Here is a 20,008-nt window from a genome sequence, read left to right as displayed (position 1 = left end):
AAATACGTTTATTGACTGAAAATATGTACATTCTAGAAAAATGAATAATTATGGTGATAATGTGGGGACAGATACAGACATGAAACGAAGGACAATGAATACATAACATTTTATTTACCGCCGGTTTTAACAGTATTTCAAATACAGTCAGCTGGGCAAGATTTGAAACATTATCAGGTGTAGTGAGTGAGTTGGGTTTAACGCCGCTTTTAAAAGTATTCCAGTTATATCACGGCGTGTCAGCTTAATGTGTGAGGAAAGCCCGAAGTGATGCAGGTCTTAGACGTTTACCACTTCGGTGAAACCCACGAGCACGGGTATGGTGCTGACAAAACTAGAAACATAATCGGGGCGAACCGGGATTCGAACCCACAATCATAGGTTTCTGGCGTGCCAAAGGGACGCAACTCTGCACGAATCGCGGCGCCTGAGACGACTGGGCCACCCGTGCTCCCTTATCAGGTGTAATCTGGGCTTCCCATGATCATAGGATTAGGTCATGACTAAGGGACGCAACTCTACATGTGGCGCTCAAGACGTCAAGTTGGTTTTAGGAATTGGCAAAATACTGCTTCATTTTGGTTAAATAACATAAAATAACTGAGTTAAAAAGCAAGAAATCATATACGTATTTTAACGATCGTTATAACAATGGGTTATTTTTAAAATACGCTATTATCCGGTTTTGTTTGATCATTAGCTAACTCTAAAGGACATAATACAATATAGCAATTTACTTATTAAAGAATACAGCTAATATGAACACAATCACAGCAAAACTGGACGTAAGCCCATTGCCTGCACACGTGGTCGACTCGCGATTCTCTGAGCAGTGTTTCTTGTTCATGCCAACGCACGAGGCATACCCCATCACGTGGGCTATGTAATGCTCCTCGTGCACTCCGTGAAACAGGTGCGACATCGGACCACGTGCGTATATTGCAACGTCTTCAGCCCCATGTGTGTCATCTGTCATTCGGATACCACTTGGCTGTTGGAAGTCAATGTGAGCTGAAAAAAAGGTTCGCATAAAGTTATACTGTTTGTTTGTTTGTGGTTTAACGCCGCACTCAGCAATATTCCAGCTCTATGACGGCGGTCTGTAAAATAATCGAGTCTGGACCAGACAATCCAGTGATTCATATCATGAGCATCGATCCACGCAATTGAGATATAATGACTATAGAAATAACAATACGAATTTCGCTGTGTGAAATAATAATTTGTTGCTGAATATACCGGAATAAACACTTTGGTTCATATTTTTGAAAAAAAAAAGATGTGGTTGGGTGCTATCTTCCAACAATGATACTCATTGAGAGTACGTGTGTCTTTTTGCATTGTTTATATTCTTTGTTTGATCGTTTGTTTATTTGTTGTTTAACGCCGCACTCAGCAACATTCCAGCTATATGTCGGCGGTCTTTAAATAATGCGTCTGGATCCAATGAGTGATGTCATGAGCATCGATCCACGCAGTTGGGATATAATGACATGCATAAACCAAGTCAGCGGACCCGTGAAGATCCGGGGTAGAATAGGTCTTCAGCAACCCATCCTTGCCGTGAAAGGTGACTATGCTTGTTGTAAGAGGCGACTAACGGGATCGGGTGGTCAGGCTCGCTGACTTGGTTGATGCATGTCATCGTATCCAAATTGCGTAGATCGATGCTCGTGATGTCAATCCCTGGGTTGTCTGGTTCAGACTCGATTATTTACAGACCACCGTCATACAGCTGGAATATTGCTGAGTGCGGCGTTAAAAAAACAAACAAACAAACAAACAAACCAAGACAGCGAGCTTGACCAACAGATCCCGTTAGTCGCCTCTTGCAGCACACAAAGGTTGCTGAAGACATTCCCTAACAATGATCTTCCTTCACGGGGGATAAAAATAATGAACGAGGTGGGTGATGTGAAATGGGGTTTAACTTTGCGTTCAAGGTTATTGCACTTAAAAAGCGACGTGCTTGTCCCTGTTTTATTCCCCTATTGTCGAGCGCCAGGCAGGGTAACAACAAGTACTATCTTTTAACGTAGGAATGACGCTGCCAGGGATCGAACCACCGACCTTCGCTCGCAAGGCAGACGCTCCATCCACTGAACAGGGGCGGTCCAAGAATGCTGAACGCTCGAAAATACTTACTTGTATCCACGTCGGTGAGGTTGGCGCGGTCTGGGCCCGGGCCGTTGCCGTAGAAGAGGGTGGTGTACGGCATCTTGTCATAAGGTTTTTCATCCTCTGGGACAATATCCACCAGCCCTGCATATACAACAACATTAGGTAAGCTTGAGATTCATTAAGATTTTGTTTAACGCCCCACAAAGCTTCATTCCAGGCTGCCTTTCACGAAGCTGTCTTAGCTGAGACAAATCTTAGCGCCTTAAGACAAAAAATTAAGACATAAAATGCGACTGCATTATGAGCTATTCTTGAAGTTTTATTTAACCTATCACAACGTTGTCTAACTTGCGACAAAAATCTCAGCATCGACAGTGAGCTCTTTATAACAGGGGACACGGGTGGCCGCGATTCGTTGTGCAGAGTTGCGTCCCTTGGGCACGCCAGAAACCTTTGATTGTGGGTTCGAATCCCGGTTCGCCAAGATTATGTTTCTAGGTTTGTCAGCATCATACCCGTGCTCGTCGGTTTCACCAAAGTGATAAACGTCTGAGGCCTGCATCACTTCGGGCTTTCCTGCCACATGATGCTGACACGCCGTGATATAACTGGAATACTGGAATAGTGGCGTTAAACACAACTCACTCACTCACTATTTATAGCATGCTAGAAATAGCACATAAATTTTATTGTAAATACAATACTTTACTCAAGAAATATAATGTTTATTCATGTCCCATACAACAACTTGTTAGAATAAATGTTCTAACGAGTTGATACGATCCCTAACCACAGCATTCAGTTCAATTCAAGTATTTCTTTTAATTCGGTGCGCTCACAAAGGGAAATACTCCAGTCAGTGTAATAGAAGTAAATTGTAAACATCTGAATTCAACCCGAACGACATAAAGTCTGTTTGCAATCCACAAAAAAACACTACTGTATGGCATCCGTCAGTAAATGACGTTTAGTGTGTTTACACAACACTCAGGGGAAAAACTTGATTCTTTTCTTTTATTATTCGAATGAAAAATAAAATTAAATCATGTTAAACCATCTTGTTATACATAATCGACAAAGTGCCTGCTCAAAGACGCTAAATTTCATACAGTTCTATTTATGATCTACTGGAGTACACGTGGTCTAATGGAAACCACTCTCACTCTTTGTATAAATTAACTGCCCTTGACAAGAAAAGGTCAAGGACATTCTGCAGCATACAAACGCGCTAAAGAGAAGGAGATCTTTTTCGAGATATTTCCTTTCTCCCGGTCACGAGATGAGAGAAACGGGCCAGACACTTCCTATAAAGGGAGACAATTAGAGGGGAGGTAACTCTTGTATGACTATAGTTCCGTCAAAGTGTTCTGTTCACAGCAGTGAAATATCAAGTATTATTTTCAATACAACGAAATGTGTTATAAATATCCTTTTGCGTGGAATGATTATTATGCTGTCATCTGTTATCGACTCGTTGTGAGTGAGGCATGTCAATATCGGTATATACCATGTTTCTGGCGTGTTTTCTAGTTTCGGGGCCGGTCGGGTAGCCTTGTGGTTAGAGCGTTCGCTCATCACGCCGAAGACCCGGGCTCGATTCCCGTCATATGTACAATGTTTGAAGCCTATTTCTGGTGTCACCCGCCGTGATATTGCTGGAATATTGCTAAAAGCGGTGTTAAACCAGACTCACCCACTCACTCTAGTTTCGGGGTTTGCAGTCAGAAATAATACAGTAGACCCATATTGTCCAATCGTTTTCGTCATCGTGCCGTCGTTTGGCCGCCATTTACCTGTTGGAAGCTCCTGAGACAGCTCCGACCCTGTCTTAATTTGTGGTAAACTTAGCGGGGTTCGATCACACGCTGTCAACATGGTCACCGAACCTGACCACCCGATCTATAAAGTGAACTGGTCCATGGTGATCCGCGGGGGGTGAGTGAGTCGGGTTTAACGCCACTTTTAACAGTATTCCAGTTTTATCACTGCGTGCCAGCTGGATGGAGGAGGAAAGCTCGAAGTGATGCAGGTCTCAGAGGTTTAACACTTCGGTGAAACCCACCAGCAAGGGTATTGCCGACTTAACTAAAAACATAATTACTTTGTGTCTTATAATGTCAACTGCTAACAAAGAGTGCCAATATTTGGTAGGAAGTATTTACATGAATCTCGATATTTTATGGGAAGTACACTCACACATGTAGGTGGAATATATACTGCTGACTGCGGCGTTAAACAACATACACATGTTGGTGGTTTACGTCATGGTGTTGCTGGAACATTGCTGGAACATGGCTAAAACGTGACGTAACAGATCACCATTTTGCTCTAACTCTGCAGGGGCGGTCGGGTAGCCTAGTGGTTAAAGCGTTCGCTCGTCACGCCGAAGACCCGGGTTCGAATCCCGACATGGGTACAATGTGTGAAGCCCATTTCTGGTGTCCCCCGCCGTGATATTGCTGGAATAATGCTAAAAGCGGCGTAAAATCAAACTCACTCACTCACTCTGACGCTGCATACAATATTCACGGTTGTGGGTTTGATGTGACCATCCTTTTCAGAAAATACGGTCAGATTTATCTATCTACATATGAGGTTATTATTTATTATGATTAAACATTAATATACCGCACTTATCCACAGCCGTCACATAGTTTGAATATTGCTGAGTGTGGCGTTAACAACAAACCATCCAACCACTTATCCACATACAGTAAACTACGGTTATAACGATCTCAAAGGGACTACTATTTTTAGTTCGTTATAACCGTAGTTCAATAACGTTTCAAAAAGTCAGTGTTGTGAAGACATATTACCAGTTTTGTTTACTTTTTTAATATAACATAAATATTAAATATGAAATGTACCATATTCTCATTCCTGATCCTGAAGGTACAACATGCACATTACAATTTGTTTCACCTTCCGGGTTACACATGTGCGCTTTATGAGAATTATAGAGGTGAGGTGAGGTGAGGTGAGGTGAGGTGAAATTGGGTTTAACGTCGCGTCCAAGATTATCGCACTTATATAGCGACGTGCATGCACGTGTATGTGTGTGTGTGGCTGCTTGTACTAGTCCGGACTGATGCCGATTTATAGTGCTAGCTCACTGAGATACCATGCCGCAGTTTAACATGAATACCCCACTCAGACACAGTATACTGACTCCGAGCCGACCAGTCCTTGTTTTAGCCCCTTAATGCCGAGCGCCAGACAGGGTAACAACAAGTACCATCTTTTAACGTCTTTTTGTATGACGCGGCCCGGGATCGAAACCTGGACCTTCCGCTCTCCGGGCGGACGCTCTACCACAAGACCACGGAGGCGGTCAGAATTATAGAGAATGCTATCTCGTTGATATTACCATACCAAAATATAGAAAAGCATTGGCACGGTTACGTTGCATGTCGCATGATCTACATATTGAAACAGGCAGATATATAAATACTCCTAGAGAAAAAAGAAAATGTAACGTGTGTAACTTAAATGAAATAGAAGACGAGTATCACTTCCTTATCAGATGTCCATTATATTTAGAACTAAGAATAAAATACTTACCAAAATACTATTACAGTGAACCAAACATATGTAAATTTATAAGTTTATTAAAATGTGAGAGAACAGAGGTTTTAAAGAATTTATTGATGTTTACTTACCATGCTTTTGCCCATAGAAATGAAATAATTTTATTGTTAACTGTTAATTAAATACTATCTACGCCAGAATAAAATGAGCATATTTATGGTTGTCATGATGTAGGTGATAGGTGGGAGATAATTTATTTCAATTTGATGTTCTATTGTAATGATTAATTATGTTGAATTGTATTATGTACTAAAGGCATGTGGCCTCTTGAGTACGAAATAAAGATTGATTGATTGACAGCATAGGTACCTACATCAACAGGTAGGGATGCTACAGAATGCCTGTGCACCGTGTCGATCCTCTGGAGCAACGTTATCTTGTTTGGTTTCATGTATATGGCTTTGTCTATTGTAGCGCCTTGAGCATACATATTGTGCATGGAATTTAGCTCGGCCCTAATTATGATACGATTCTTGTTTTGTCAGAATTGCACTCGGGCTCGTGCGTTTCACTTGAGTGATACACGTCTAAGATTGAGATAAACTGTTCATGGCGGCGTTAAACCCAATACACTCACTCACTCAATCAATCGAAGCATATGTGCCTTGTTTGATCTCTGATGGTGTACAGTGTAGGCTGGCGTGATGAAGTCGTGTCGCGATGTAAAAATCTCACTTGTGGCTCATGGGAGATAACCCTTACAACACAATTTGCCAATAGACGCAAATCGGCCTTCTGTGACTTGAACCGCCCCTTCCTACAATCTCGGCAACTACCATTACATGTACTGCTACTTTAACTAATACAAACGATGAAGACCCGTATCAAATTGGGCTTTCTACCCTCATTGAACACGCCGCGATATTACTGTTCAAAACGATGGTAAACCCAACCCACTCAATCATTTATTGCTTTAACAGTGGTGAGTTAAAATTTAACGTCAAATCGGCAGTATTTCAGCCATATCGTGACGAGAAGTTATAAAGTAATGATAAATATATTTAGACTTAAAATAAAGCTGTCAACGATGGACAGCACAAAAACTAGAAATTCGATTTAAAACTAGCTGAGAATATTAAAAAGCAGTAAGTATTAGTGAACAACACAATATCAAAATGGGCTAGAGATCGTCAGTCACCGAAGGGTGATCACCATCCTTGGGATCATTGGCACATATAGTACCTTTGCCTTCTGCATGGAGCCTTGCGGGATTTACATCATCCCTTTAGACACTGGCGATAGTTTACCAATTAAGCCAAAGATTAAAGTGACGAAATCACTACGTTTAAAAGTCTGGCATGCATACAAATACTCTGAATGATGTGGAACTTACATACCCTCTTAGGGGGACAATAATTTTACGCTACTTCAACCCAACCTCGAGGGTACAGCCACTAACAATCTAAGTTATTATTTAGCACTACCAATATATAAAAAAAATCATTATGTACATCAAATTTTAATATGAATTAATTCTATTTTCTTTAAAAAGCACAATATTAAATGAGAATTTACATAACTAAAAAGGTCCTTGACAGTTTTTACACCGTAATATTTATCCCTTGCGAAAAGCCTAAACAGAGGGGGTGGGGAATATTTGAAGATCAGGAGAGGCTTCATGCCGCTGCAGCAACATCTTCCAGCGACACCATTCCTTGTACTCATTGTGGGATGTCTATGACGGACACGCCCACTTTCTCTGAAGTTTTCAAATACACATGGGGGCAAGATGTTTGATAAATGTGACCAACCATGAGATAAGGGAACTTTTTGAGGTGAAAAATCACATTTTGACTTCTTATTATTTTTTTAAACTTCAGTATCCTGGGACTACAAAATACAATTCATAACGTTCAATTCACATTTATTACAGAGCTACATGGCATCAAACCTTTGGACTAATTTTCTGCAAAGTCCCATTTTCAGACTTTTTTATAACAGTTAATGTAAAATGATTGCAGGTTTTAGATATAATGTGTGATTAATTGAAAGTTGACACGTATGCTATGTTTTGAAATAATGATTTTATTACATTTCGAACTAACGAGAGAAAAATACGATATTTTTGTACAGTCCAAAAAACATGGCGATTTATACCGAAGTAAATTGACGTCAAACGTCTTTCTTTTTGACGTCACACCCTAATTGTATCTTTGCACCCGAAAGGTCCCTTTTGTCCTGGTAGGTCACAAATACTGCGATAAACTGTTCAGGATCTTACCGAAAATATCATTCTCCCTCGACGGGTAGCCAGCAATGCCGAAGACGTGGGAGTGGTCGGCTGAGACGACAATCAGGGTGTCGGCTTCATCCGTCTCCTCCATTGCAGCTGCCACAGCCGCATCCAGGGACAACACGTCGTACAGCGCCCTCTTGGCCGAGTTGTTGTGGTGACCGTGGTCAATACGTGCACCTGTTGCAGAAATGAGGGTCAGTATTTTGTGGGGCATCATTCCCCGAAGCTAAGACTCACGGAGTAATGATTAGTTGGAATAAAAGTTGGTGTCATAATTAATTCATCACTGTTTGGAGAGCGTCAGCGTCAACTCGTAATCATTCGCATGTTTCCGTTACCTGAGTTCGTCTCGTCCCGGAATTGGCACGAGTTGTCCCGAATGCTGTGTTGGTCATTTCGTCATTCGTGACAATCGCGTGATTCCGGCACAGGTTACGGAAATGAAATCCATTCGTTGTCACATTTCCGTAACCTGCAAGGCTCAGCATGTCCCGGAATGGTACGAGTTTTCCCGAATGTAGAGTAAGGGCAGTTCTTCATACGCAACAACTCGTGTGATTCCGGCACAGGTTACGGAATCCATTCGTTGTCACATTTCCGTAACCTACAATGCTCAGCTTGTCCCGGAATGGTTCGGCTTATCCCAGGATAGCTCGAGATTGTTACTTTGATTCTAACACGTAACCGGATTTATGACCCAATTGTACAAGTGATGGAGACGCGTATTTTGACGTTAACGAATACAGTAAACAACAACGACACAGGTGCACATGTGCCAACACAATACTGGCGTTACCTTCCACAAACAGAAAGAAACCCTTGTCGTTTTTCTTGAGAATCTGAATGGCTTTTCTGGTCATCTCCGCAATTGATGGCTCCCCGGCTGCAGTCGTGTCCCTCTCAAGGTCATATGACATGTGGCTCGGAGCAAATAAACCTGAAATAAAAGCGATGCAAAGTTTGTTATCTCTGTGATGGGGGCACGGGCGGCCCAGTCGTCTAAGGCGCCGCGATTCGCTGTGCAGAGTTGCGTCCCTTGGGCACGTCAGAATTCTATGATTGTGGGTTCGAATCCCGGCTCGCCCCAATTATGTTTCTAGGTTTGTCAGCACCATACCCGTGCTCGTGGGTTTCACTGAAGTGGTTAACGTCTGAGACCTGCATCACTTCGGACTGTCCTCCCACATCAGGCTGATTCGCCGTGATATGACGGAAATATGATGGCTTAATAAAACCATTGATTCAAGTGAGATGAGGTGAAGTGGGTTCAACATGTCGCGATTATTGCGTTTATATAGCGACGTGATGCACGTGTGTGCGTGTGTGTGTGGCTGCTTGTACTAGTCCGGACATATGCCGATATTTAAAGAGCCAGTCCAAAGTGATACCATGCTTCAGTTTTAACATGGCTGCCCTACTCAAACCTATATTCTCCTAGACTCCAACCCGACCAACCGCCTCCGTGGTCTAGTGGTAGAGCGTCCGCCCGGGGAGCGGAAGGTCCGGGGTTCGATCCCCGACCGCGTCATACCAAAAGACGTTAAAAGATAGTACTTGTTGTTACCCTGTCTAGCGCTCGGCATTAAGGGGCTAAAACAAGGACTTTTTGGCTCGGAGTCAGTATACTGTGTCTGAGTGGGGTATTCATGTTAATCTGCGGCATGGTATCCCCGTGAGCTAGCACTATAAATCGGCATCAGTCCGGACTAGGACAAGCAGCCACACACACACATGTGCATGCACGTCGCTATATAAGTGCAATTATCTTGGACGCGACGTTAAACCCAATTTCACCTCCTACCCGACCAGTCCTTGTTTTTTCCCTCAATGCAGAATGCTAGGCGGGGTAACAAATACTTTTTCTTGAAAGTAAAGAATTGGATCCCTTGGACACGCGAGACAACTATGATAGGTTCGAATCCCGGTTCGCCCCGATTATGTTTCTAGATTGTCAGCACCATACCCGTTCTTTCGATTTCACCAAAGGTGTAAACATATGAGTCATCAATCACTTCTGGCATACCTCACACATTAAAATGACACACACTGAGATCGAGCAGGGATACTCATCATAGCGGCCAAAAGCCCATCTCACTCCATGCAAGTCGTCATTTCTGAATCTCCCGTAACGATGTACTACGATACTGCCCGAAGAGACGTAAAATCTGTCCACATATACCACACCGAGTCTGGCTCTGATCGAGTGAGAGTAAATATTTAACCTCACAATCAGCTCTGTACGACCTATCTGAACGGCCTGCACATTCTGGTCCAGGCAAACCAATGTCTTCAAAGATGGGCGACACTCGCCATCACGCACAATGACATTAAACCTTAGATGTCACAATTCGGCCCGTATTTGTCTGCCCTGCTTCCAACGAAGCTGCATTGTGCGTTCCTAAAGTGGCCGGGAAGATCCGAGTCAGAATAGTTCTTCAGAAACCCGTACTTGCCGTAAAAGGTGACTATGCTTGTCGTAAGAGGCGACTAACGGGATCGGGTGGTCAGGCTCGCTGACTTGGTGGATGCATGTCATCGTATCCCAATTGCGTGGATCGATGCTCTTGATGTCAATCACTGGATTGTCTGGTCCAGACTCGATTAATTTACAGACTGTCGTCATATAGCTGGAATATTGAGTGCGGCGTTAAGCAAACAAAAGGGACAAAAAGTTCCTCAAGTTCCGAAGTTCGCTGACCCCCAGCTTATTTTACCGCGAATGTGAGGCTCCGCCTGGTTCCCTGGTTATGGTGCGCTGGCGCTACAGTGAATCAACCCTCGTAAACGGACAAAGCACGTACCCAGTAGAGAGTCTGTGTTGGCAGGGTTGACGGCGTCGAACTGTCCCTTGTTGAACACATATTCAGCTTTCTTCCCAGCATTCTGTTTCTTCTCCTTCCATTCCTGAAACAGACATACGGGGACCACGATGACGCGTCGTTTTCTTCTAGTGAGTGCGTGGGGGTTTACGCCGGTTTTAGTAATATTCCAGCATATATCACGGCGGGGGACACCAGAAATGGGCTTCACACATTGTTCCCGTGTCTTCAAGTGTCTGACCGCGTTCTCAAAACTGGGTAAGGAGATAGATCCTACACACGGTAGAACCCCATTGTCTCTAACTCCTGGGAGTCCAGAGAAATCGTTCGAGTTGTGTGAAGTTCGACATATCCGACTCGAGTTATAGGCCATTTTAATCTATAAAGGTTCTACCTTTTCAATTTCATATTCAACAAAACTGAGGTCAACTTATCAGGGACGTTTATCATTTATTGTTTTAACTCTTGGGCTATAAATTGACAGACAACCGATAATTCGATACAGGATTAAAATAATGATGTATGTAGTAAGAGTTTAACGGGACTGGGTTGTGAGTTCGACACAACCGAATTCGAGACAAGGAGGCTCAATTTTTCAATTTGTAGGGATCTTTATGCATGCCTTCACTTAGGAAGTACATGCTTGATCACCATTTCGCCAACTCGTGATGTTCACGGGAGATATAATGACATTTTAGCTACCAAAATAAATTGATTAAATTTACCATGTTTATTTGTTTTTTAATTTCAGATTAATTGTATTGCAACTGAAGTAGTTCAGTGACATTATTGTCACATATCAACACATTACACGAAGTCACTAATTATAAACTAAGTCTTTAAGAAACTAGCCTGATGGATAAAGCGTTCGCTCGTCACGTAGTAGACCCGGGTTCGAGTCCCCACATGGGTTCAATGTGTGAAGCCTATTTCTGGTATCCCCTGCCGTGACAGTGCTGCAAAATTGTGAAAAGAGGCATAAAACAATACCTACTCACATTAAGGAGAATATCCCTTTATCGTTTAGCTTAAAACTTCGATTAGACGTCATGTGATGAATGCAGTGAAGCTTTGAAAATAGGGCCTACATTTTAATATTGTTTGCAGCCGTAAAAGCATTTAATAGCTGAAGTTAATCAATTATTTCCGTATAATTTCGATATTGTGCATACAAAATCACATTGCATGTGTGCTTTGTGACGATTTGGATCAGAAGACGATCTTGTCCCCGCGTTGACCTTCACCTTGATGAGGTCTCTGCCATCAGTCCTCTGTTTACTGTGTCTGGTGTTAGTTTCCGGGTCGGTCTGGTTGTCCATCAGGATGTAGCGGCGGCCGCCACCCATAATTACCTGACGGTCGATGCAACAGTCAGATACAAATATTGTCATCCAAAGGCGTTCATTTATTCAGATTTGTTTGTTTGTTATTTGACGCCGCACTCAGCAATATTCCAGCTTTATGACGGCGGTCTGTAAATAATCGAGTCTAGACCAGACAATCCAGTGATTGACATCATGAGCATCGATCCTCGCAAATGGGATACGATGACATGCATCAACCAAGTTTGCGAGCCGACCACCCGATCCCGGGTGTCGTCTCTTACGACAAGCATAGTCACCTTTTACAGCAAGCACGTGTTGCTGAAGACCAATTCTACCCCGGATCTTCACGGGTATCACATATTCAGAAACAATCAATTAACCCAGAAACAATGGATGTTATCAGAAACAACTGTCGTACACGACTGTGTTTGATGTGGTTAGAAACAATTGACGTACTTAGAAACAATGTTTTCAGAAAATAATCACTTGACTTTCTTAATGTTCCAACACACAATTGGTGTAAATGAACTGTAACTCTATAACATTATGTGATTCTGGGATGCATTGCTGAAATTGTGTAACTGTTATTAGTTCCATTTCTTCGGATTTACTTTTACTGCTTCACAACAAAGGGATGAAGTGATCTAAAGGTTCCTTTGTATGTTTTTTTTAAATTTCAGTGGTTCATTTTCCAATCCATCCTCACAAACTTTGATTGTACGTCTCACAAATATCAAACTTGTGTAGTTGATTTTGATCCAGTTATTAAGATTATTATGAAATTTGAAGCTTTAACATCAGAGTAGTGGAACATTTCCTACATCGAAGTCAACGTTATCGAAAAGCTGCGCCGCAATATCCTTGCAACCTTCAGCAACTTCCGTCGTCCCCTCCCAGTTGCGGTCGGCCGAGTTGGCGTATCCGGCGGCTGGGGAGGCGTGGGTGACCCGGGCTGTCGTCACGAACCCCACAGACTTCCCTAGAAGTATACAAGCATCATTGTGTGACATTCAACTGCTCCACTGTGTGACATTCGACTGCACCATTGTGTGACATTCAACTGCACCATTGTACAACATTCAGCTACACCATTGTGCAACATCCAACTGCTTCATTGTGCAACATTCAACTGCTCCATTGTGTGACATTCAACTGCACCATTGTACAACATTCAGCTACACCATTGTGCAACATTCAACTGCTTCATTGTGCAACATTCAACTGCTCCATTGTGTGACATTCAACTGCTTCATTGTGCAACATTCAACTGCACCATTGTACTACATTCAGCTACACCATTGTGCAACATTCAACTGCTCCATTGTGTGACATTCAATTGCTCCATTGTGTGACATTCAACTGCACCATTGCGTGACATTCAACTGCACCATTGTACAACATTCAACTGCATCTTTGTGCAACATTCAACTGCACCATTGTGCAACATTCAACTGATCTATCGTGTGATATTCAGCTGCTCCATTGTGAAACATTCAACTGCAAAATCGTGTAACATTCTCGCCGCGAATAGATGCAAGATTGCTGATGCGGCGTTAAAGGGGCACTGATCTAACGCAATTCCCCGGACTGGTTATTGCCTTTGTTATTGTTTTTTCCCCCGTGATTACCCGGATGATACGCAACGCAACTGATCGTGACCAGAGACTGGGCTACCGTCTGCAAGGACAGCTAAATAAACTTGGAGGATGGAGGCAATATTTGTTTAACGCATTTTTGTATAAACACTGATTGGTTAACTGTGATCTATAAAGATTTCGACAAAGGGCGCATGTTAATTAATTTCTTCAGCCTAAACAAACAGACAAAAAGAACGGCGGAGCTCATCGGATGTCGTAATTTGGAAATACCCTAGATGATTATAGTTTAATACTAAAAAAAAGTATCCATGCAGTGAAAGCATTTTCGGATTTCGGATTGCGTCGATAATACGATTACTACTCCCTTGTTGTCATCCACGTTTTCTCGTCTAACCCTACACTTGTGTATTTGTCGTCATTCACTTGATACTCAGTTAATGAATTTATTACAGGTACAATTAGTGGTAGCACCACTTAGATTACCTGACAAAGGTTCCCATTTGGCATTTATTGTGTCTGGGGTAATTATTCAATCTAAATCCAGGTTTGAAGTGAGGTGAAATGTGTGTTTTGTAATATGCACGTGGCAGCCCAGCAAGAGATGAATGACCAGTTCATTTACTTTTTTCTGTAAATCAACGGATCGTTTCTAATCATCAGGATTAAGAGAAAATACGTTGATTGATTAATCACTGTTATCTTGCACAGTGGATATGTCAAGAGTGAGTGTTTACATGTCTAGGTTCACTAAAACAAAGGGAATACACTCATATCATGGCGTACCGATGTAAAAACAACATACTTTGTTCAAAGAGTTAACTGATAATACGTTGATTGATTGATCATTGTTATCTATCACTCAATTGATTTTTTAGGAACCGTGGACGTTATGAAAATAGTTGTCACGTGGGCTTTCTCAGCCGACCCTTGAGACTTGACACCTGAAACAATCCAAGTGATCAGTTGATAAACGAACACGGATTATAATATCCCGAAACGATATATATCTTTTAAAACATGTGATTGCTACTCAGACACGTGACATCGAATAAGTGTCTTTGTACAGCTGATATTCACGGATACATTCCTCGAACAAGGAAGCTGCCTAAAATTTATACACATAAATTTGGTAGGTTGTACTTATAGTATTTGCATTTTGTTTTCCTTCATTTGAACCGATTCGTTCTTGTTTCTCTACGTCTTGGTTGGGAAATACCTCAATGCGCGATAGACGTTGTTTTCACGGGTCTTTTCCTTTGTAAGCGTGTATATATTACCGTCAATTTGTAAAATGTGATTCTCTCAGGCAATTTATAAAATGTGTAAATATTTCAGTCATTTTGACTAAAACATCTGATTAAGACGATCAAAAGGGCCTACAAACATCACAACAGATTATTATGTTGGATTAGAAGCCATACAACATAGAAATGTACTTTTCAACGTAACATTTTCAGTCTCTTGGTGATGACATTAAACATCAAAATGTTTGGAATTCGTTATCATTATAATACAGATGGAAATGTTTTTCAGTCACTTTGTAAAGTATTTAGACGTTTAATAAATGTGTTACACATTTTGACAGTGAAAAAATATACACACTATAAAAAAACAATGCTCAGGTGAAATATTTACCTTGTGTTGCAAGTCAAAATAGTGTATACGAAAATCGCAAAATTACCAAGCAAGTGACTTATCAAAACTTCGTCACCATTACCGATGCTACCCACAAAGATACCTACATTTCCTTATTATCTCGAAAACTGTATTTCATTTTGTTGATCAATGTGACCATACGCCCTTATTACTACCGGTATCCATAAAAGTGACTAATGCGCTTACGAATTGCGCAGCAGAGGTCGCGACCTAGTCTAGATTTCTGCTATACATCCGGGTACTCACTGGGAAAAAACAATAACAAAGGCAACAACCAGTCCCGGGGAATTGCGTTAGATCAGTGCCCCTTTAAGCAAACATTACTCTCAAACTCACGTGCAACATTCAACTGCTCCATCGTGCAACATTCAACTGCTTCATCGTGCAACATTCAAATGCTCCATCGTGCAACATTCAACTGCACCGTCGTGCAACATTCAGCTGCATCATTGTGCAACATTCAACTGTTCCATCGTACAACTTTCAATTGCACCATTTATGACATTCTGGTCAGAATGAAATTAAATTAAATTTAATCAATATTTCTTGCGTTATTATCTCTATGATACTGTGTGGGTGAACGTTTGTTCTAAAGCTACATTGTGAAGCTACAAAGTAAACTGTCACTTCAGATATAAGCAAACGCGAGCTGTTTCGTTCTCTGCACACAACTTCTGTTTTGAAGACATGTGAATCAATGCGTGCAAGGAACGGACCATAAATATTTTAGCGCCCGGAAGTTTTGTCAGACGCAGAATATATAGAGAAATAAGGAGCTTAACACCAATTTTTTTTTTACTCGTAACTCATGTTTTTCATGGCGTTTCCAGGGCACGTCTGTTTTCGTAAGACATGATCATGAGGAAAAATAATTTTAGTCCAATATTATCTAAAGCAAATTATTTTTTAAATCCCTGCAGTACATCCGAATCGTCGGTTTTCACTTTGTAAAACTCCGGATATGACGCCATGACTTCTAAATATACTCGTTACATCCGTAATCGCTGTTCACGTGAACAATAACGTTTGTTTTTAACGCCAGGGGAGTTTGACTGTTTCCTTATCCCGTTAAACCAATATAACCGACCGTGATATCCCGAATTGTTCGTTACATCCGACCTCGAGATATCCGGAATTGTTCGTTCTACCCGGACTAGGCTTACCCGCTTCTTTGGACCATTTGTGAATAGACGATAGTTTTCCTTCCACTGTCTTAGAAGCCTCGCAGTCTTTCCTTTTGACGGCGGGGGAGACGCCAATGGTGCCATAGTTGGCCTTGACCCCGCACAAGTAGGCGGTGCCCGTGCTGGCCGAACCTGCCGTCTGGCGGTCATTGTTGTACGTCTGTAAATAGTGAGTGAGTGAGTTTGGTTTAACGCAGCTTTCAACAGCTTTCCTGTGATATCACATCTTCCCGAGTAAAGAGAGTTAACTGACTTTAAAACTCCAGATTCCACCCTTGCCGAACTAGGCTGGAATTCATGGGCTCGATCGTAGCGCCACCAGTGGTTATTACGAGTTATGTCCCTTCTAAGCCTCTCCTATGGACCAATCAGATTCCACCCCTCGTATCACTTTCATTTGTTTCAAACAAAATGGCGGCGCCGAGTCTGGACGATCTGATCGATAATCAAGATCTTTATTGTGATAAAACGGGTTTTATATCGCGAAGTGCATCAAATCGCGTGAGCAACTCGCGTGAGAAAAGAGTTGGAAAATATCTGTTGACAACGAGTTGGCGGTGCACATGTTTTGCAAATCTTGCAATCGACCGAAATCTGCACGAAAGTTCACGACCCGGATTTCGATTTCGTCGTGCGATTTTGATTGGACTGTGCATAGACTCGTTAGTCCTGCCAAAATGTAACTCCATAATACCAGCCTAGTTCGGCAAGGGTGGAAACTGGACTTTTGTAGTCAGTTAACTCTCTTGCCTCGGGAAGATGATGATATCACGGCGTGTCAGCTTAATGTGGGAGGATGCACATCTTAGACGTTTACCACTTTGGTGAAACCCACGAGCATGGGTATGGTGCTGACAAAGCTAGACACATAATCAGGGCGAACCGGGATTCGAACCCACAATCCTAGTGGTCTCAGGGCTACGTAGATCCATACACATGATGTTTGTAGAAATAGGAGGCAGGCAGAAACCTATGATTGTGTGTTCGAATCCCGGTTCGCTCCGATTATGTTTCTCGGTTCGTCAGCACCATACCCGTGCTCGTTGGTTTCACCGAAGTGGTAAACGTCTTAGACCTGCATCACTTCGGGCTTTCCTCCCACATAAAGCTGACACGCCGTGATATAACTGGAATAATGTTCAAAGTGGTGTAAAACAACTAAAGAATTCCTCTATTTGTTTTTTGCGGCATATCAGCAGGTCTGCTTTAATACAAGTGCTTAAAGACCCGGGATTTTCTCCCACACAAGCTGACACACCGTGATATAACTCAAATACTGTTTGAAGCGGTGTCAAATAAATAATTCTAACTCCAAAGCTTGTCGAGGATTTTTAAGCTCTCATAAAAAATATGTTGATATAATGGATAACAAATGACACAGCGGTGAGATTCTGTTTATCAGACAAAATCACTTTCAATTTTTAATGTTTGTAAAAAATGTCAGTTTAAACAAGTGTCTTGAGTTTAAAAGTACATCTCACCAGCTTCAGTGGCAGAGTGAGTGAGTGAGTGAGTGATTATGGTTTTACGCCGTTTTTAGCAATATTCCAGCAATATCACGGCGGGGACACCAGAAATGGGCTTCACACATTGTACCAATTTCGGGAATCGAACCTGGTTCTTCGGCGTGACGAGCGAACGCTTTAACCACTAGGCTACCCGACCGCCCAAAGTGGCAGATAAATTAGTGATGTGATATCATTGTGGCGCGTAAACCGATGACGTCATAATGGTCTGCAAAGCACTGTCATACAATTTCAGTGCAGCCATATCTCCAAAGCGATATTGCTTGATTTCACCGAAGCCATATCTTCTTTGGAAGCAGGTTTAGGTTGATAGCTGAGCCGCATACTCTCACTCTAAACTGCCGTGCAACAAAAAGTATACTGTCCCCAGCTGTGCGCGTAAAACAAAACCCACTCACACAAAAGTATACACCCATGTTTGATGATGGCTAAAAATCAACCAAACAAGGTGAGGTGAGGTGAAATTGGGTTTAACGTCGCGTCCAAGATTATTGCACTTATATAGCGACGTGCATGCACGTGTATGTGTGTGTGTGGCTGCTTGTACTAGTCCGGACTGATGCCGATTTATAGTGCTAGATCACTGAGATACCATGCCGCAGTTTAACATGAATACCCCACTCAGACACAGTATACTGACTCCGAGCCGACCAGTCCTTGTTTTAGCCCCTTAATGCCGAGCGCCAGACAGGGTAACAACAAGTACAATCTTTTAACGTCTTTTTGTATGACGCGGCCCGGGATCGAACACTGGACCTTCCGCTCTCCGGGCGGACGCTCAACCACTGGACCAACCAAACAAGAAATGCTTATTCGATGCTATTACATTTCATGCGGGTTTCTAGTTGTGTTTTGAACAAGTGAACAAGTGACATTTCTTCGTCTGAAAACGTTTGTAATGTTGTGTTCAAATCCAATTTTCAAGTGTATATTTTTTTGGGCCCGGCAGTTTACTTAAAATGCACCCACCTTTGACAGGCCAACAGCTGGAAATTTCTCGAAAGAGAAGAGGGGTTGTTGACCTCTCCTGTTGGTTTCCTGGGCCTTCAGAATCCGACCAGCGGTCACCGAGGGCAGTCCCATTCCATCTCCGATGAACAAGATGACGTTCTTGGCGACGTTGGTGTTTTTCGTTACCTTCAACGCTGCTTCCAGCTCCGCCTGTGCCACATTTTGCCACTCCGTTTTCGCTGGAACAAAATCATTAGAACTCTTGATTTGTGAAAACGCAATATAGTCAAACTGCGATGCATTCTGAAATCGAATTAATATTTAGTCAGATTGACCGTCTGCAAATGTACCAAATGTGGAATTAGGTGTGTGTGTGTGTGTGTGTGTGTGTGTTCTTGAAGCCTGAGAGAGAGAGAGGTAGAGAGAGAGAGAGAGGGTAGAGAGAGAGAGAGAGGTAGAGAGAGAGAGGGGTAGAGAGAGAGAGAGAGAGGTAGAGAGAGAGAGAGAGGGGTAGAGAGAGAGAGGTAGAGAGAGAGAGAGAGAGAGAGAGAGAGAGAGAGAGAGGGAGGGAGAGAGAATAGAATTAAACGCAAGACATATGTCTGAGTGATTCCTTGACAGAAGTACTTGAGGTCATACACGCATTCTGATTGGTATTTTCGCACATAACATTCATCAATAGAGTGACGATTCTTCTTGCAGATTACGGAAAGGGGCGAGTGGTGACGAATGTTTTCCCTACGGTGTTCGGCCATTTCCGTGGGAGATCGACAAATAACATGTGTCAAGGCATTTACGAGCGTTATCGGTCACATGTGTCAGATTTGACGCCAGTTCTGACTGGCAAATCACGATATGACAGTGTGACTTGACGTATGCAGGTCAGTCAACATGTTAAATCCTACTTTATTATGAAGGGAAAATCAACTCCGTTCCGCTCCGTGTTTCTCCCTGTGGGAACGTCTGAGACCTGCATCACTTCGGGCTTTCCTCCCACATTAAGC

General features: G+C 42.4%; 1 protein-coding gene across 1 annotated transcript; it reads right to left on the bottom strand.

Annotated features, from left to right (window-relative positions):
• Positions 1–673: 673 nt before the first annotated feature.
• Positions 674–19,759, bottom strand: LOC124116373 (alkaline phosphatase-like). The gene is made up of 10 exons (XM_048399167.1): positions 19,747–19,759; positions 19,023–19,243; positions 16,507–16,687; positions 12,911–13,068; positions 12,009–12,116; positions 10,747–10,849; positions 8,742–8,882; positions 7,931–8,122; positions 2,146–2,262; positions 674–1,011 (listed from the first exon to the last, which is right to left on the bottom strand). The coding sequence occupies exons 1-10, from the start codon at positions 19,757–19,759 to the stop codon at positions 734–736; spliced, it is 1,512 nt and encodes a 503-aa protein (XP_048255124.1). The 3' UTR covers positions 674–733.
• Positions 19,760–20,008: the final 249 nt, after the last annotated feature.

This window comes from Haliotis rufescens, unplaced genomic scaffold, assembly GCF_023055435.1.
Source record: "Haliotis rufescens isolate VD_foot unplaced genomic scaffold, xgHalRufe1.0.p SCAF_197, whole genome shotgun sequence".
Lineage (NCBI taxonomy): Eukaryota > Metazoa > Mollusca > Gastropoda > Lepetellida > Haliotidae > Haliotis > Haliotis rufescens.
The sequence above is the reverse complement of the archived record's forward strand: the minus strand, read 5'-3'. Positions and strand labels throughout refer to the sequence as shown.

Bases quoted from the DNA above. Each gene is read 5' to 3' on its own strand.
- LOC124116373 (XM_048399167.1), bottom strand. The intron at 16,688-19,022 runs GTGGGTGCATTT...CACTATTTACAG, and splicing joins CAGCTGTTGGCCTGTCAAAG to ACGTACAACAATGACCGCCA. The intron at 10,850-12,008 runs GTGAAGGTCAAC...TGTCTGTTTCAG, and splicing joins ATGGCAGAGACCTCATCAAG to GAATGGAAGGAGAAGAAACA.